We start from the raw sequence: 16313 nt of genomic DNA on the forward strand, positions 1-16313 counted from the left end.
CAGGACAGAGCCTCAACCATGAAAACAGAGCTGCTGCTCTGTTCCAAGCCCCGGAACTAGGAAGAACAGCAGTGGTCTGTACTCTGCATAGCTCCAAAGGCAAACTTGGGACGAGAAGGAAAAGTTCTAAGAATTCCTATTTCAAATGTGCAAAAATGAAGTTTCAACAATAATAAGCCCCAGAAGTGGATGGATTGCCTGCCTCATGGTGCTGAAATCCCTGGCATGGGGAGTGTGTAGCAGAGAGACACACTATCTGTGTCTGGCCAGCTATCATCAATACCAGAGAGGGCATTCCTATTATGGGGTCCCTTGCAACACTAAAATTCTAGTTTTTTTTTAAGATATCTTCCTGGACACTGCATTTGTGTGAGAGCACAAGCACACTCACATGTGTTAGTAAAGAGACTGCACAGATGAATAAACAACAAGGGAACTTGGATCTAGAATATCAACTTATTGTCTGTGTATACTGTGCATACAAAGCAGGATGTCTAAAATACGCTCTAAAATCTTATAAAGTTGGAGGCTTTTTAATGGCTAGGCAATGAATGACATACTGTCATACTTCCAAATAGAACACTTTAAGATTCTGTAGGGTTCATCTGCTAAACAAAATATCATCTAGCTATCAAGTTTTCAGAGTCTACCTGGATAACTACTTTGTAATCAGGTGCATTAGTTGTTTCGTATATAGGCTCTATCTTAATATACTGAACAAGCTACTGTTACTGTCATCATCAAACATGCATTAATTCACTGAGTCCCTCCCTATATTAGCAAAATCATCACTGAAGGTAACATAACTTTGCATTGTGCCTTTGAGGGTTTTCCATTCTAAGAACTGTTCATCTTGGTTTGTCAACTGTAGTGCCAAAATTTAAATCCCCACAGAGTCTACTACTCATTGAGACTAAAAGTAAACAGCATTTGGAGCTCAGAAATAAATTAGAAAAAAAATTAACAAACCTGGAACGGTTGGTGGTGCTAGAAGTATGTCATTAATCTGCAGAAGAAACAACAGTAAGACTTCCCAGGTTTCTCGGGCCATAATGGATGACTCACGGGCCAGTTTCTGAATGGCTCTCAGGACCTGTAAGCATAGTCGGATCTGACTGGAGCCCTGTTCCTGTCTGAAGAAGACAGACAGACATCACTGACAAGCCTTGAGGAGGGAATGCAACAGTTAAGGACAGGCGACTTTTGGACACAGCAAGCAATGATCCAATGATACTCCCTAACAGCATCAGCAGACAGAATTAGGTGCACCCTCTTCAGTTCAAAGCTACTTCCTCGTCATACAGTTTGGCCCTCTGGGATCTCAGCCTACCACTCTTAAAGAGCTTGAAGAGCTCCTGGAGAGATAGAGGATAATACAAAATAAACTTCACCTCTAGATTTTCCAAGTCTGAAATGTGCCTGGCACATACAACAGATACACAATAGGTTTCTGCTGAATGAATGAGTAAATACCCACAGCCACTTCTGCTGCTCACACAGCAGAATGGCCTTTATATTCTTTTTAAAAATTTTAAACATACATTTACAAGAATCCTGCACGTGATTTCATAGTGCTCACAGTCCCTCTGAAGCTAATGTCTGCTAGAGAAGAGCCTACAGAACGGAATATCCTAACAGGTCCCCAAAACTGACGAGATATAGAGGCAATTGCCTCAGAAATGAGCACCTGCTACTGCTGCTCTACAAAAAAAAAAGGTAACATAACCCAAGATGGGGGCTCCAAAGGTACCCAAGATACTCCCGAAGAACAGTTTTATAACGCTTTTTAGTCCACAGGACCATTTTTCCCCAACAGAATTAGATCAATATATCAGGTCCAAGCTCCAGCCCTTATCCCCACTGTCCAAAGTGGATCACCGTGAGAATTTCAAGAATCGTAGTAAACCCACTGCATCGGCAAATGCTGAACTGCCCTCTGGAGTTCCCATGTGAAACCCAAGAGAAGTAACTAATACTACTGAAATAAATCTTGAGGCCAAGTTTCTATATATTATGACTCATGTTACAAAAATTCATAAAACATGTCTGAATCAGAGTAGGGAATCACAGAGCTGCCTCAAGAAATCCAGAAAATGAAGTGAGTGCCCTTAGAACTCCCATTACAACCTTAGAATAAAGATTCTCAGATTCTGGGCCATGACCCAGAAAACCAGAAACTTACACTGGAGTTGCCAAAAAATGACAACCTTAAGTTTTCCCTAAAGAAGTCACATCTAAAGTAAAATGATGAGACATTCACTTAGGCAAAGCCAAGAGTCCCCAAGAGCAGGAAGATGTCCCATGTTCAGTTTGATCTGAATCCAGTCCATGGGAAGCCATGAGGCTCAAGTTTGTGTCTGTTGCTCTGGCTACTAAAGAAGAGTAAGAAATACATAACAGCCCCAAACCTCATGTAGCCATGTAAGAGGAAACCCAGAATAAGAAAAATACCACTAGCAGTCCTGGGGGTGACACTCTTGCAAGATAGCAATGACACTAGAAGCCTTCCAAATGGTAACCCAGGCCTACCCACCCTTTCTAGGTACTACCTGCCCAGTGGCAGAAAAGGAAACATCTGCTCCTCAGGAACTGTAGCCTCACTCAGACAGCCTAAATTTAAGAGCAGTGTCCAAGTTTCTACAGCTAGGAGAAACAAGGTAATCTTTACTGAAAAATAAACAGAAAGGTCTAAACACCAAAGATGTTCCTTTCCCCTTAATATTTTCAAAAGCAACTTGTGAACTTCAGAAAACTGTTCTAGAACATGGGGTGGTGAACTATGTATGGCCAATGGGTCAAATCTGGCCTGCTGTTTTTATAAATAAAGTTTTACTGGAACACAACCATGCTCATTTATTTATATATCATCTATGGCTGCTTCTCTACACCAGCAGAGTTGAATAGTTGTGACAGACACCGTATGGCCCACAAAGGCTAAAATATTTGCTATATGATTCTTCACAAAAAGTTTGCTGACCACTGCTTTAGAAGAACATCACATTTTCTAAAGAAGTTTATTTGAGCAATGAAAACACTAAATTTTAAACGATGGGTCACTCTTCACTCAATTACGCAAAAAAAAACCCCAAAAAACTGAAAGGCAAAAGAGAAAGGTTACATCCACTCTGACTTAATCTCTAGCAAAGTAGTAGAGGCTGTTTCCTCTATTCTGAGTGTTAGTTTTCATAAAAACAACTAATTAAGTAAACTTGACGACAATTTTGTGAACTATCTGAATCAAAAAAAAAAAAATGAGGGCTTCCCTGGTGGCGCAGTGGTTAAGAATCCGCCTGCCTATGCAGGGGACACAGGTTCGAGCCCTGGTCCGGGAAAATCCCACATGCTGTGGAGCAACAAACCCATGCGCCACAACTACTGAGCCTGCACTCTACAGCCCGCGAGCCCCAACTACTGAGCCTGCATGCCACAGCTACTGAAGGCTGCACGCCTAGAGCCTGTTCTCTGCTACAAGAGAAGCCACCGCAATAAGAAGCCCGCGCACCGCAATGAAGAGTAGCCCCCGCTCGCCGCAACTAGAGAAAGCCTGCACTGCGCAGCAAGACCCAACACAGCCAAAAATAAATAAATAAATAAATTAAAAAAAAAAAAAAAAAAAGAAACTTCCAGTAATAGGAGATGAGATCACAACTCCCAATATTTAGCACTGAAAATATTCAGCTCCCTAAGACATTACTGGCCATGAGAACTCTAATACTCAGTTCAGCACCCACTCAGAAGTATGCACACACACACACTTTTGAGAAAATAAGCTAATTACCAAACAGTAAGATGAACAATTTATAAGGTAGTCATGTTTCTCAAAAGAGAAAAGCCAAAGCAAAATCCTAATTAACTCAAATGCCACTGATTTTTCTCATCAATACAAACTAACTGAGCACTGAGAGTTGGTAAGAGTACAAAGAGGAAAGAAACACAGTGGCTGTACTATCCATGAGACTGTCCCACGCACTAAGAAAAAGCCTAGTAAATTAGTCTCCTAAAGGGGATGACAAGAAAGCATTAGAAGTATTATATTATTTTAGAAGAACCTGCTTAGCCACAAACAATATGCCACTTACTTCCCATCATTTCCTGTTATAATTCTATTTGAAATCAATAAATATAAGCAACCAGCATTTTATTCTCCCTAATGTAATACCAGTACTGCTCTAGGTACTGAGGAAGTCCAAACTACATATAACCTAGTTCCTACCCTCAAGTTGGTTAGATGGGGAAATGAGACATACACATTTTAAAAGATAAGCAATAAAACTGGAGAGATACAAGAAGTACACAGGAAGTACCCTACAGGGTCAAAGAAGGTGTGATCACTATGGGCCTGGATGATCAGGTAAGGCTGAATTTAAGATGAACCATCAAGAGAGAGATGTGGACAACTAGGACAGGGAGAGGAGGATGAGGATGGCAAAAGAGTAGGTAATGATGGGGAAGATCTTTTAGGAGTCTTGGGAGAATGTTTAATTTATGAGTCTGACCAAAGAGCAGGGCTCACGCAGAATTAGCAGCAGCTAACCTGGTTAGGGGCCAGATTACAGCAGGCATTTCACACAATATAAGGAGTTTACAGGCATACCTCATTGTATTGCACTTCATTCCGTTGCACTTCACAGATACTGCAGTTTTTTTACAAACTGAAAACTTGTGGCAATCCTGCACTGACTGAGCAAGTCTATCGGCACCATTTTTGCAACTGCATTTGCTCACTTTGTGTCTCTGTGCCACATTTGGATAATTCTCGCAATATTTTCATTATTATATCTGTTATGGTGATCTATGATCAGTGATCTTTGATGTTACTATTGTAATTGTTTTGGGGCACTACAAACCACGCCCATATAAGACAGCGAACTTAACTGATAAATGTTGTGTGTGTTCTGACTGCTCCACCAACCGGCCATTTTCCTGCTCTCTCCCTCTCCTCAGGCCTCCCTATTCCCTGAGAGATAGCAATATTAAAATTAGGCCATTTAATAACCCTACAATGGCCTCTAAGTGTTCAAGTGAAAGGAGAATCATATGTCTCTCACTTTAAATCAAAAGCTAGAAACAACAAGGACCTACCTTATAGCACAGGGAACCATATTCAGTACCCTGTAATAACCTATAACGGAAAAGAATCTGAAAAAGAATATACATATATATGTGTGTGTTTATATATGTATGTGTGTGTACATATATATATATATATATACACACACACACAAAAAACTGAATCACTTTGCTGTACACCAGAATCTAACACAACATTGTAAAAAGGTAGAAATGATTAAGCTTAGTGAGGAAGGCAAGTCAAAAGCCAAGACAGGCTGGAAGCTAGACCTCTTGCACCAATTAGCCAAATTGTGAATGCAAAGGAAAAGTTCTTGAAGGAAATCAAAAGTGCTACTCCAGTGAACACACAAATGATAAGAAGAGAAACAGGCTTACTACTGATATGAAGAAAGTTTTAGTGTCTGGATAGAAGATCAAACCAGCCACAACATTGCGTTAAGCCAAAGCCTAACCCAGAGCAGGCCCCTAACTCTATTCAGTTCTATGAAGGCTGAGAGCACTGAGGAAGCTGCAGAAGGAAAGTCTGAAGCCAGCAGAGGTTGGTTCATGAAGTTTAAGGAAATGTCTCTATTAAAAAAAAAAAAAAAGTGCAAGATGAAGCGGTAATTGCTAATGTAAAAGCTGTAGCAAGTTATCCAGAAGATCTAGCCAAGATAAAGCGGCCACACTAAACAACAGATTTTCAATGGAGACAAAACAGCCTACAGCCTTCTATTGGAAGAAGATGCCATCTAGGACTTTCATAGCTATAGAGAAGTCAACTCCTGGCTTCAAAGCTTCAAAGGTCAGGCTGACTCTCTTGTTAGGGGCTAATGCAGCTGGTGACTTCAAGTTGAAGCCAATGCTCATTCACCATTCTGAAAATCCTAGGGCCCCTAAGAATTATGCTAAATCTACTCTGCCTGTGCCATATAAATGAAACAATAAAGCCTGGATGCCAACACATCTGTTTACAACATTTTAAGCCCACTGCTGAGACCTACAGTAGCTCAGAAAAAAAGATGCCTTTCAAAATATTACTGCTCATTAACAATGTACCTGGGTCATCCAAGAGCTCTAATGGATGTGGACAAAGAATGTCACCTGCCATTTCAGTAAACAAACAATATTGTGGCCATAGCCATCAGCTGCTGCAGCTGCCCCCTCACCCCCATGGTGCACCCTGAGGGGACTTCAGGACAGAGGGAAACAAAATAGTGGCCCTAGATAGTTAAGATGCATACCAAAGGAATAATTTCAATGAGCCCAAACTCTTGCACCTTCCCATACACAGAAAGGCACTAAAATCATTAACTTGAGATGTCTGTTTTTTGATTAGCAGTAATCTTTTGATGTTCCACTACACAGTTTTGTTTTTTTGTTTTTTTCCCAGCAAAAGTCCTACACATCCTCGCTCCTCCCTTACCTCTTTGGAACAGCCCCTCAGAGCGGAGAAACAGTATCCGGGCTATAGTCTTCAGTAAGTCCGCCGAATAAAACATAATTCTCAACTTTTCGACTGTGCAGTTTTTTCAGTCAACACTGAGATGTACAACAAGATTAATGTTTGCCTGCTAACCCAAAATCCATTCTGCTGCCCACGGATCAAGGAGCAAGTTCGACTTTCAAGTTTTATTATTTAAGAAATACATTTCTTAAGACCATAGCTGCCACAGATAGCAATTCCTCTGATGGATCTGGGCAAAGGAAATTGAAAACCCTCTGGAAAGGATTCACCATTCTAAATGGCATTAAGAATATTTATGTCATGGGAAGAGATCAAAACATCAATATTAATAAGAGTCTGGAAGAAGCTGATTTCAACCCTCACGGATGACTTTGAGGGGCTCAAGACTTCAGTGGTGGAAGTAAATGCAGATGTGGTAGAAATAATAAGAGAACTAAAATTAGAAGTGGAGCCCGAAGACGTGACTGAATTGCTGCAATCTCATAATAAAACTTTAATGGAAGAGGAGTTGCTTCTTATGGATGAGCAGAGAAAGTGGTTTCCTGAGCTGGAATTCTACTCCTGGTGAAGATGCTGTGAAAATTATTGAAATGACAACAAAGAATTTAGAATATTACATAAACTTAGTTGATACAGCAGCAGCAGGGTCTGAGAGGATTAACTCCAATTTTGAAAGAACTACTGTAGGTAAAATGCTATCAAACAACATTGCACGCTACAGACAAATGGTTCATGAACTGAAGAGTCAATGAATGTGGCAGACTTCACTGCTGTCTTATTTTAACACATCGCCACAGCCACCCAAGCTTCAGCAGCCACCACCCTGATCAGTCAGCAGCCATCGCATTGAGGCAGGACCCTCCACCAGCAAAAAGATTTCAGTTCACTAAAGGCTCAGATGGTTAGCATTTTTCAGCAATGCTAGTATTTTTTAATCAAGATATATAATTGTTTTTTTAGACATAATGCTATTGCATATTTACAGACTACAGTATGGTATAAAAACTTTTACGCACTGGGAAACCAAAAAATTCATGTGACTTGCTTTATTTCAATGATCGCTTTATTGTGGTGGTCTGCAACCAAACCTGCAATATCTTGAGGTATGTTTGTACAACTGATCCTATAGACCAGAGCTCTTAAAGGAGATTCCTCTTTTTTAATTCAGATTTTCCAAAGTAATCTTCCTTCTAAATTTAAAAAGTTAAAATCTACAGGGCTGGTTTTTGGACGATTCAAAGTCCTCATCATCTGACAGACCAAAAGCCCTAACCAGAACTTTTCCAAAAGGAGGGAAGCCCACTTGCCCCTTCCACAGACATAAAAAACAGCTGAAAACAGATTTTTCTCAAAGGAAATCCCTACAAATAGGTAGGCAACTAATGCTTTCTTCTCCATTATTTTCTATATTTCCAAAATCCTTTATAGTGACATATAATTCTTTTAGAATGGGAAAAAAATGTTTTAGGCACAAGTAAGGCAATCTTACATTACAATATTTAAGGTCTCTGCTGCAGAGATAGGGGAAAAACTCAGTAACAAACTGTCAAAAGTATTCTTTTGGCCTACTACAAATGTGCCTATAATTTCAAATCTGCTTACTTCAATGTCTTCATTTTCTCATAAGAAAGATTCATTTTAAGGTAGATGGCTTAGTCGCCTTTAGCTTAAGTGGAGACAAGAATTACGTTAGGCAAAAGTATGTTTTTTTTTGACTGGAAGGGAAAGGGGTCACAGTATTTTAACGTCTAATAGCTATCAGATCTTAGAAGCAAAGCCAAAAGCCGTTAAAATGAACACACACTTGTTAAAGAGTCCTAGTAAACATTATACAAGCCCATCTCTCTCATTCATATTAACACACTCTTTAACTGAACAAGTAATGAAAGTTACTGTTCAAAGGTCTAACAATGAAATTAGTTCCTATAATATAGAAAAGTAACATTGATGAGTAGTTTATTATGATCCTGATAACAGGCCAGATAGACTAGTACAGCTTACCTTGGTACAAAAAGATTCTGCAGGTGTTTTAGTATACTTTGAACATATAGATTAGGCTCTTTAATAACTGGCAATGGAATAGAATCTTTCGGCAACACTAAAGCCATAATCCAGTCAGTATATACATCAACACAATATTTTACAGTCTCTCCGTCCAATGGAAGGGTCAGTCCATAGCAAATTACTTCCATGGTCCATTTTACCTAAACAAAAGAAAATATACATATAGAATTATTATACATTCCTATCTGTATATCAGTAGACTGATATAAAATGTTAACCTCTTTTATTGTCAAAAACCTCTCAACTGAAGTATACTCATCTCAACATACATCAGATTAATTCTACAGAATGTACTTTCCATGTATAAGACATACTCAGACAACGTTTCCTAAGCAAAAGATTTAAGAAGAAAATAAATTACTTATTTCTAATTATTAAGCCTATGTTGGCTTTCACCCCTTAAACATTATTATTGTTTGCTCTGTAAAATAAAAAGTAAGTACAGGTCATCTTGATTTTCCATAGAGGTTGGAGGCACAGAAATAGAAAATTTTAGATATTTTTCTCCACTTAATTTGCATGCGGGTATGTGTGTCATTTAGGAAATCACTTACATAAATTTAATTATATTCCATTTCCAGATTACGCAACTTTAACAAACAACAGGAAGGAAGATGAACTGCCCAACTCTTATTTTGTGACTATTTTCATTGGCAAAGAAAACAATATTTTAAATGGAAGGGCAAGAACAAACACAGGTCAGAAGGGACTGAAGCTGGGTAAGATCTTAAAAAGGCACTTAGCTGCACTAAACGAGTTCCAGCCTCCTGACCTGTCTAAATCACAGGGGCCGAGAGAAGTTGCCTAAGAGACTGCTGAACCACTGCTTGCAGTCATGAACGAATAAGGCACAATGAGAAAGGGGAAATGGCCTAATTTGCAAAAGAGGATGAAACTATATTCCAGATAATGTAGACTGGAAAGTTTAAGTGAATTCCAGACAAAACTCCGGGACAAATTACTAAGCAGATGATCAGTGAGCACTTATGAAAGGGAAGCAGGGTCACTGAGAACCAGCCTGCTCAAAAAGAACAAGTCATGCCAGACAAGCTTCATTCCTTTATTAAGAGGGTTACTATGAAAGCACCTGACAAATGTAGAAACCTGGCACTGATTTAAAACCAGTTTCTGAGGTACTTTCATAAATATTATCTAAACATCAAAATAACCGGTGTGAAACGGTAAACTATCCTCATTTTATTTTTATATTTTATTTTTATTTTCTGGCCACACTGCATGGCTCGTGGGATCTTAGTCCCCCAACTAGGGATCAAACGTGTACCCCCTGCAGTGGAAACGTGGAGTCTTAACCACTGGACTGCCAGGGAAGTCCCCATCCTCATTTCATACATAAGAAAACTGAAGTTTAGCAAATTAAGCAATTTGGCCCATGGCACTCATTTGAAAATGCTGGAGCTGAAAACTTGATCCCTGGTCTTCCAACTAGAAATCTAAAGCTATTCTCACCATGCCATTAACAGCCTTCTCTGGCAAAGGCGGATCTGGGCTTTAACAAGAAATTTGGTCCTTGTGGACAAGATGGAAAGATACAGTCCAGAAGGAGGTAGAATGGTTGGATTTGTAACTGGTCAAAATAACATGGGAGAATAGCAGTGGATTACTGTACCAAGATCATTTTGGAAGAAGATGCCCAATGGCATGCCAAAGGCTCTGCCAAGATTTTAACTTAGAGAAAAACAGATTACATGCTGACCATTTGTAGATATCACAAAGCTAAAAAAAAAAAAAAACTAACTTGTTAAATAGAAATTCAGGATTCAAAAAGATTATAACAGCTTTGGGCTTCCCTGGTGGCGCAGTGGTTAAGAATCCGCCTGCCAATGCAGGGGACACGGGTTCAAGCCCTGGTCCTGGAAGATCCCACATGCCGTGGAGCAATTACGTGCGCCACAACTACTGAGCCTGCACTCTAGAGCCTGCGAGCCACAACTACTGAAGCCCGTGTGCCACAACTACTGAAGCCCGTGCGCCTAGAACCCGTGCTCCGCAACAAGAGGAGCCACCCCAATGAGAAGCCCGTGCACCGCAATGAAGAGTAGCCCCTGCTCGCCGCAACTAGAGAAAGCCCGTGCGCAGCAACAAAGACCCAACGCAGCCAAACATAAATAAATAAAAAGTAATAATTTAAAAAAAAGATTATAACAGCTTAAAACTAAAGCTGAATCTAACAAGATAAATACATGTACTGAAATTTTTAACCTCAGAACTACAAAGGCTAAGGGTAGAAAATACATAACAACAATATAATATAATAGAAAGTAACATATAACAGCAATAAATGTTAAAAGTGACTATAAAAACACAGTGAAGCTGTGACAAATGAGGTGGGAAGGGGTATGGAGGGGGTGGGATTTAGCTGAACAAGAGAAAGAATTTTAAAAGAGGTTGCAAGTCCCTAATTATCACAAGAAAGACCAAGGAGAAGATATCTTTGGTAATATCTTCACACAATAGTTCAATTGTATAATTCGAGAGGACACTGGATTCAAGACCTATTCTCTCATATCCTTTCGAGGGTAGAAAAGGAGAAAAAACAAGGGCTGCACTGAGCACCTTTATCTACTCACATGCCATCTCTTCCCAGGAGAGGGCAGCAAGGAATTACAGACACACCAAGAAGAGAGTGCACCAGGACAAGCGCTGGTCCTCGGGGTAAGTCTCTGCCAGGGCACTCTGGGAAGAAAATGCTCCTCAGTATGAGGGGCTTCCCCTCCGGCAACCCAGGCTCTTTGGCCTACAGAGGGTAAATAAAATGCTTCCTGAGCTATAAACCTTAGTCTCCTATCTAGAGTTGTCTTATATCTAGATTAAGTCTAATCTCTCCTTCACAAGAAATCAAAATGTAAGTGAAAAACGGTGCGGGGGGCAGGGGCGGTGTCTGAGAAATCGGTAAACTCAAAGCCTAAAGGTTGTATGAATGTCCTCAAGCACAGGGGACAAGTTCTAATCCCGATCTTAGCCAGACCTCATACTAGCAAGCTCTGTATCACTCCGTTCTCAGGGCCCCTTCATGACTCCCCACTGGCAACTTAACTTCAGCCCCGTCCCCTGAACCCAAGAACAGAGGACCAGCTCTAGGCCAAGCCACTCCAAAAGCTCCTCATCTTTAGAAACAGCAAACACAACCCCCATTCCAACCACGTGGGCTCACAGCCATACAGACTTAGCTGCTCTGTAGCACTCTTAAACCTAGAAGTCAGACAAGGGTAGACTGGGATGGAGACAGCGGGAGAGCCTCAAGCGCAGCGCACATGTGTAGCTTGAAGACAACACAAGATAGGCCTTCAGTCAGAGGCTATCTAGAGGTAGGAATGAAGACCTTCCAAACACAACCTCTGAATGGAAATCTGAAGACTAAGCCTAAGACTTAGGGAAAGGGACCTGACAGGCAAGTCTCTGTCTCAGCTCACAGCTCAAGTGGAGAACTGGGTCCGGCTAGCAGGAAGTCCCAACAGCACAATGGTACAACCTATTCTTCATAACTCCCACAGACTCTGGGCCCCAACCCTCAACCCAAATACAGTCAAATTAAGACGTCACACTACACTGAGCAGAAATCCACTTAAAAAGACAATGTTAAACAAATTATTCAGTAACAAACTTATATTTTCACAGAGTAGAATGAAATGAGAAAACACTTACTTCTTTGTCAGTTTTCAACAAACTCTCACTACCAGCCGCTGAAAGGGTACCTAAGGCCTGCCCGAGAGGATGAACCACCGCATTGGCCACCTCTCGCCCAACGCTCTCTGGATAGCTGTGTAGCACACTGGTGTGGCCCTGATCATTCTGAATCACCAAATGCAGCGACCTCCACTCAGAGTACATCGTGCCGCTAAAGGACTATCCAAATGGCACCTGAAAAGACAAAAGAGAATTACAAGTCAAACTATATTGCTGCAAACTAATAAAACTTAGTAAAATACATATTTACCCTACATAGCAAGATAAAGAAGTTGTAAATATATTGCCTCGAGAAGACTGAGGAAAAAAAACATTTAAATGTCTTGAGAATGTCCTAAATAGCCTCTTAGTGAGATCAGGTAGGAAAGGCAGACCCTGGGAAGCAGCTGTCTGAGCACCTCCCCAAAAGAGCCCTCAGAAGCCCAGAGTAGAGCTGGGGCAGATGGCCACCGTGCAAGGGGATAAAATAATCAAATTTGGTACACTCACAGCATGAGGGAACCTTCTACATTCCATGTTCCAGGATAGAAAAAGATACAAGAAGGGTATGCTCTAAGTAAGAAAGGGAGACAAAGGAAAGGGTTTACTCTAGGCCCCAGATTTTTCAGTCAACAGTTTCCAAGCACCTATTACTTGCTAGAAACATACCCCTGCAATTCCCCACCAATGCCCTCAAATCAGACATAAAATTCTTTGAGAATATTTCATTCTCTACAGCAGTGGCATACATTCTTCTGGTAATGGAACCCCTGGAAGTCAATGTCCTTCAGAAAATATATAAAGACCTGCCACTTACTGAGCATTTACTACATACTACTCATGAAATCACATAACAACTCTATGAAAATTAAGTAATGCTATCCCTAATTCACAGATGAAAAAACTGAGGCATAGAGAGGTCTGCTGCTTCCCTGAGGCTTCAGAACTATAACATGGTAGAGGTGGGTTTTGAGTCCACATCTGTTGGGCTCCAGGGACCATGCTCTTAACCACAGCATGTACTGCCCCTCCCTAACCTATATATTCTCCATGACATGTCCTACTTTTCCCTATGCTGTATATTCTCCATGTAAAGATATCTAAGTCTACCATACAAATGAGAAACTTTAGCCACAGAAAACATATCTATATGAATGCAATGTAAATATTACAATCATAAATGCCATACCCATGAGGAGAATCAAGGATGGTTAGTCCTTTCCAATTAATTTCTATTAACTTTCATTTTCTACTTGCTCTGAAATCCGTTTGCCCAGCCAGCAGAGTTTAAGGATACACTTAAGCTTTAAAAAGTTCTATCCCTTAAACTAGCTTTTCTTCAAACTGGAAGCTTTGTTTAATTTTATCTTACAAAACCTCATTCCAGATCAGTAAGTATCATTGTTTTTCAAGAGGATATGGTCCTCCTCTGAACCAAGAGGCCCTGAAAATGGGAAGGCAGAAAGGATGAACCAGAATCGAACAAGGTACCTACAATGTGAAGGATGGGTGGATGCGACTGACTGTTAAAGTTGCCTCAATTTCCTTAGGATTTATAAGGAACCCCCCTAAGGATATCCTGATGTTCCCCCCGCCCCCGGCACCACCGCCCTAAAATAAGCACTCTCAAACATGGAAGGGGAAATTTGTGGCCCTGAACCAAGATGGTGGAGTAGAAGGATGTGCTCTCACTCCCTCTTGTGAGAACACCAGAATGACAACTAGCTGCTGGACACTCATCAACACAAACACACTGGAACTCACCAAAAAAGATACCCCACATCCAAAGACAAAGAAGCCGCAATGAGACCGTAGGAGGGGCACAATCACAGTAAAATCAAATCCCATAACTACTGGGTGGGTGACTCACAGACTGGAGAACACTTATACCACAGAAGTCCACCCACTAGAGTGAAGGTTCTGAGCCCCACGTCAGGCTTCCCAACCTGGGGGTCCGGCAATGGGAGGAGGAATTCCTAGAGAATCAGACTTTGAAGGCTAGTGGGATTTGATTGCAGGACTTCAACAGGACTGGGGGAAGCAGAGACTCCACTCTTGGAGGGCACACACAAAGTAGTGTGCACATTGGGACCCAGGGGAAGGAGCAGTGACCCCAGTGGAGACTGAACCAGACCTACCTGCTAATGTTGGAGGGTCTCCTGCACAGGCGGGGGGTGGCTGTGGCTCACCGTGGGGACAAGGACACTGGCAGCAGAAGTTCTGGGAAGTACTCCTTGGCCTGAGCCCTCCCAGAGTCCACTATTAGCCCCACCAAAGAGCCCAAGTAGGCTCCAGTGTTAGGTTGCCTCAGGCCAAACAACCACAGGGAGGGAATCCAGCCCCACCCATCAGCAGTCAAGCGGATTAAAGTTTTACTGAGCTCTGCCCACCAGAGCAACAATCAGCTCTACCCACCACCAGTCCCTCCCATCAGGAAACTTGCACAAGCCTCTTAGATAGCCTCATCCACCAGAGGGCAGACAGCAGAAGCGAGAAGAACTACAATCCTGCAGCCTGTGGAACAAAAACCACATTCACAGAAAGACAGACAAGATGAAAAGGCAGAGGGCTATATACCAGATGAAGGAACAAGAAAAAACCCCAGAATAACAACTAAATGAAGTGGAAATAGACAACCTTCCAGAAAAAGAATTCAGAATAATGATAGTGAAGATGATCCAGGACCTCAGAAAAAGAATGGAGGCAAAGATCGAGAAGGTACAAGAAATGCTAAACAAAGACCTAGAAGAATTAAAGAACAAAAAAACAGAGATGAACAATACAATAACTGAAATGAAAACTACACTAGAAGGAATCAATAGAAGAATAACTGAGGCAGAAGAACAGATAAGTGACCTGGAAGACAGAATGGTGGAATTCACTGTGGTGGAACAGACTAAAGAAAAAAGAATGAAAAGAAATGAAGACAGCCTAAGAGACCTCTGGGACAACATTAAACGCAACAACATTCGCATTATAGGGGTCCCAGAAGGAGAAGAGAGAGAGAAAGGACCAGAGAAAATATTTGAAGAGATTATAGTCAAAAACTTCCCTAACATGGGAAAGGAAAGAGGCACCCAAGTCCAGGAAGCACAGCGAGTCCCATACAGGATAAACCCAAGGAGAAACACACCGAGACACATAGTAATCAAATTGGCAAAAATTAAAGACAAAGAAAAATTATTGAAAGCAGCAAGGGAAAAACGACAAATAACATACAAGGGAACTCCCATAAGGTTAACAGCTGATTTCTCAGCAGAAACTCTACAAGCCAGAGGGGAGTGGCATGATATACTTAAAGTGATGAAAGGAAAGAACCTACAACCAAGATTACTCTACCCGGCAAGGATCTCATTCAGATTCCATGGAGAAATCAAAAGCTTTACAGACAAGCAAAAGCTAAGAGAATTCAGCACCACCAAACCAGCTCTACAACAAATGCTAAAGGAACTTCTCTAAGTGGGAAACACAAGAGAAGAAAAGGACCTACAAAAAAAAACCCAAAACAATTAAGAAAATGGTCATAGGAACATACATATCAATAATTACCTTAAACGTGAATGGATTAAATGCTCCAACCGAAAGACACAGGCTTGCGGAATGGATACAAAAACAAGACCCATATATATGCTGTCTACAAGAGACCCACTTCAGACCTAGGGACACATATAAACTGAACGTGAGGGGATGGAAAAAGATATACCATGCAAATGGAAATCAAAAGAAAGCTGGAGTAGCAATACTCATATCAGATAAAATAGACTTTAAAATAATGTTACAAGAGACAAGGAAGGACACTACATAATGATGACGGCATCAATCCAAGAAGAAAATAAAACAATTATAAATATATATGCACCCAACATAGGAGCACCTCAATACATAAGGCAACTGCTAACAGCTATACAAGAGAAAACAGACAGTAACACAATAATAGTGGGGGACTTTAACACCTCACTTACACCAAAGGACAGATCATCCAAATAAAAATAAATAAGGAAACAGAAGCTTTAAATGACACAATAGACCAGACAGATTTAATTGA

At 40.9% G+C, this 16313-nt stretch overlaps 1 protein-coding gene across 4 annotated transcripts in view; it reads right to left on the minus strand.

The window, feature by feature from the left end:
* RALGAPB (Ral GTPase activating protein non-catalytic subunit beta) overlaps window positions 1–16313 on the minus strand; it is a 105908-nt gene that overhangs the window by 74597 nt on the left and 14998 nt on the right. For 3 of the 4 annotated variants that reach the window (XM_068565358.1, XM_068565359.1, XM_068565357.1), the window contains 3 exons: window positions 12248–12463; window positions 8522–8724; window positions 970–1133 (listed from right to left, as the gene is read on the minus strand). In XM_068565358.1, coding sequence (XP_068421459.1) covers window positions 970–1133; window positions 8522–8724; window positions 12248–12433 — 553 coding nt within the window. In that variant the 5' untranslated portion in view covers window positions 12434–12463. Of the gene's footprint in view, window positions 1–969; window positions 1134–8521; window positions 8725–12247; window positions 12464–12778; window positions 12795–16313 lie in introns of those variants that run through there. The other variant, XM_068565360.1, reaches the window with a different exon arrangement.

Source organism: Eschrichtius robustus, chromosome 16 (assembly GCF_028021215.1).
Source record: "Eschrichtius robustus isolate mEscRob2 chromosome 16, mEscRob2.pri, whole genome shotgun sequence".
NCBI lineage: Eukaryota > Metazoa > Chordata > Mammalia > Artiodactyla > Eschrichtiidae > Eschrichtius > Eschrichtius robustus.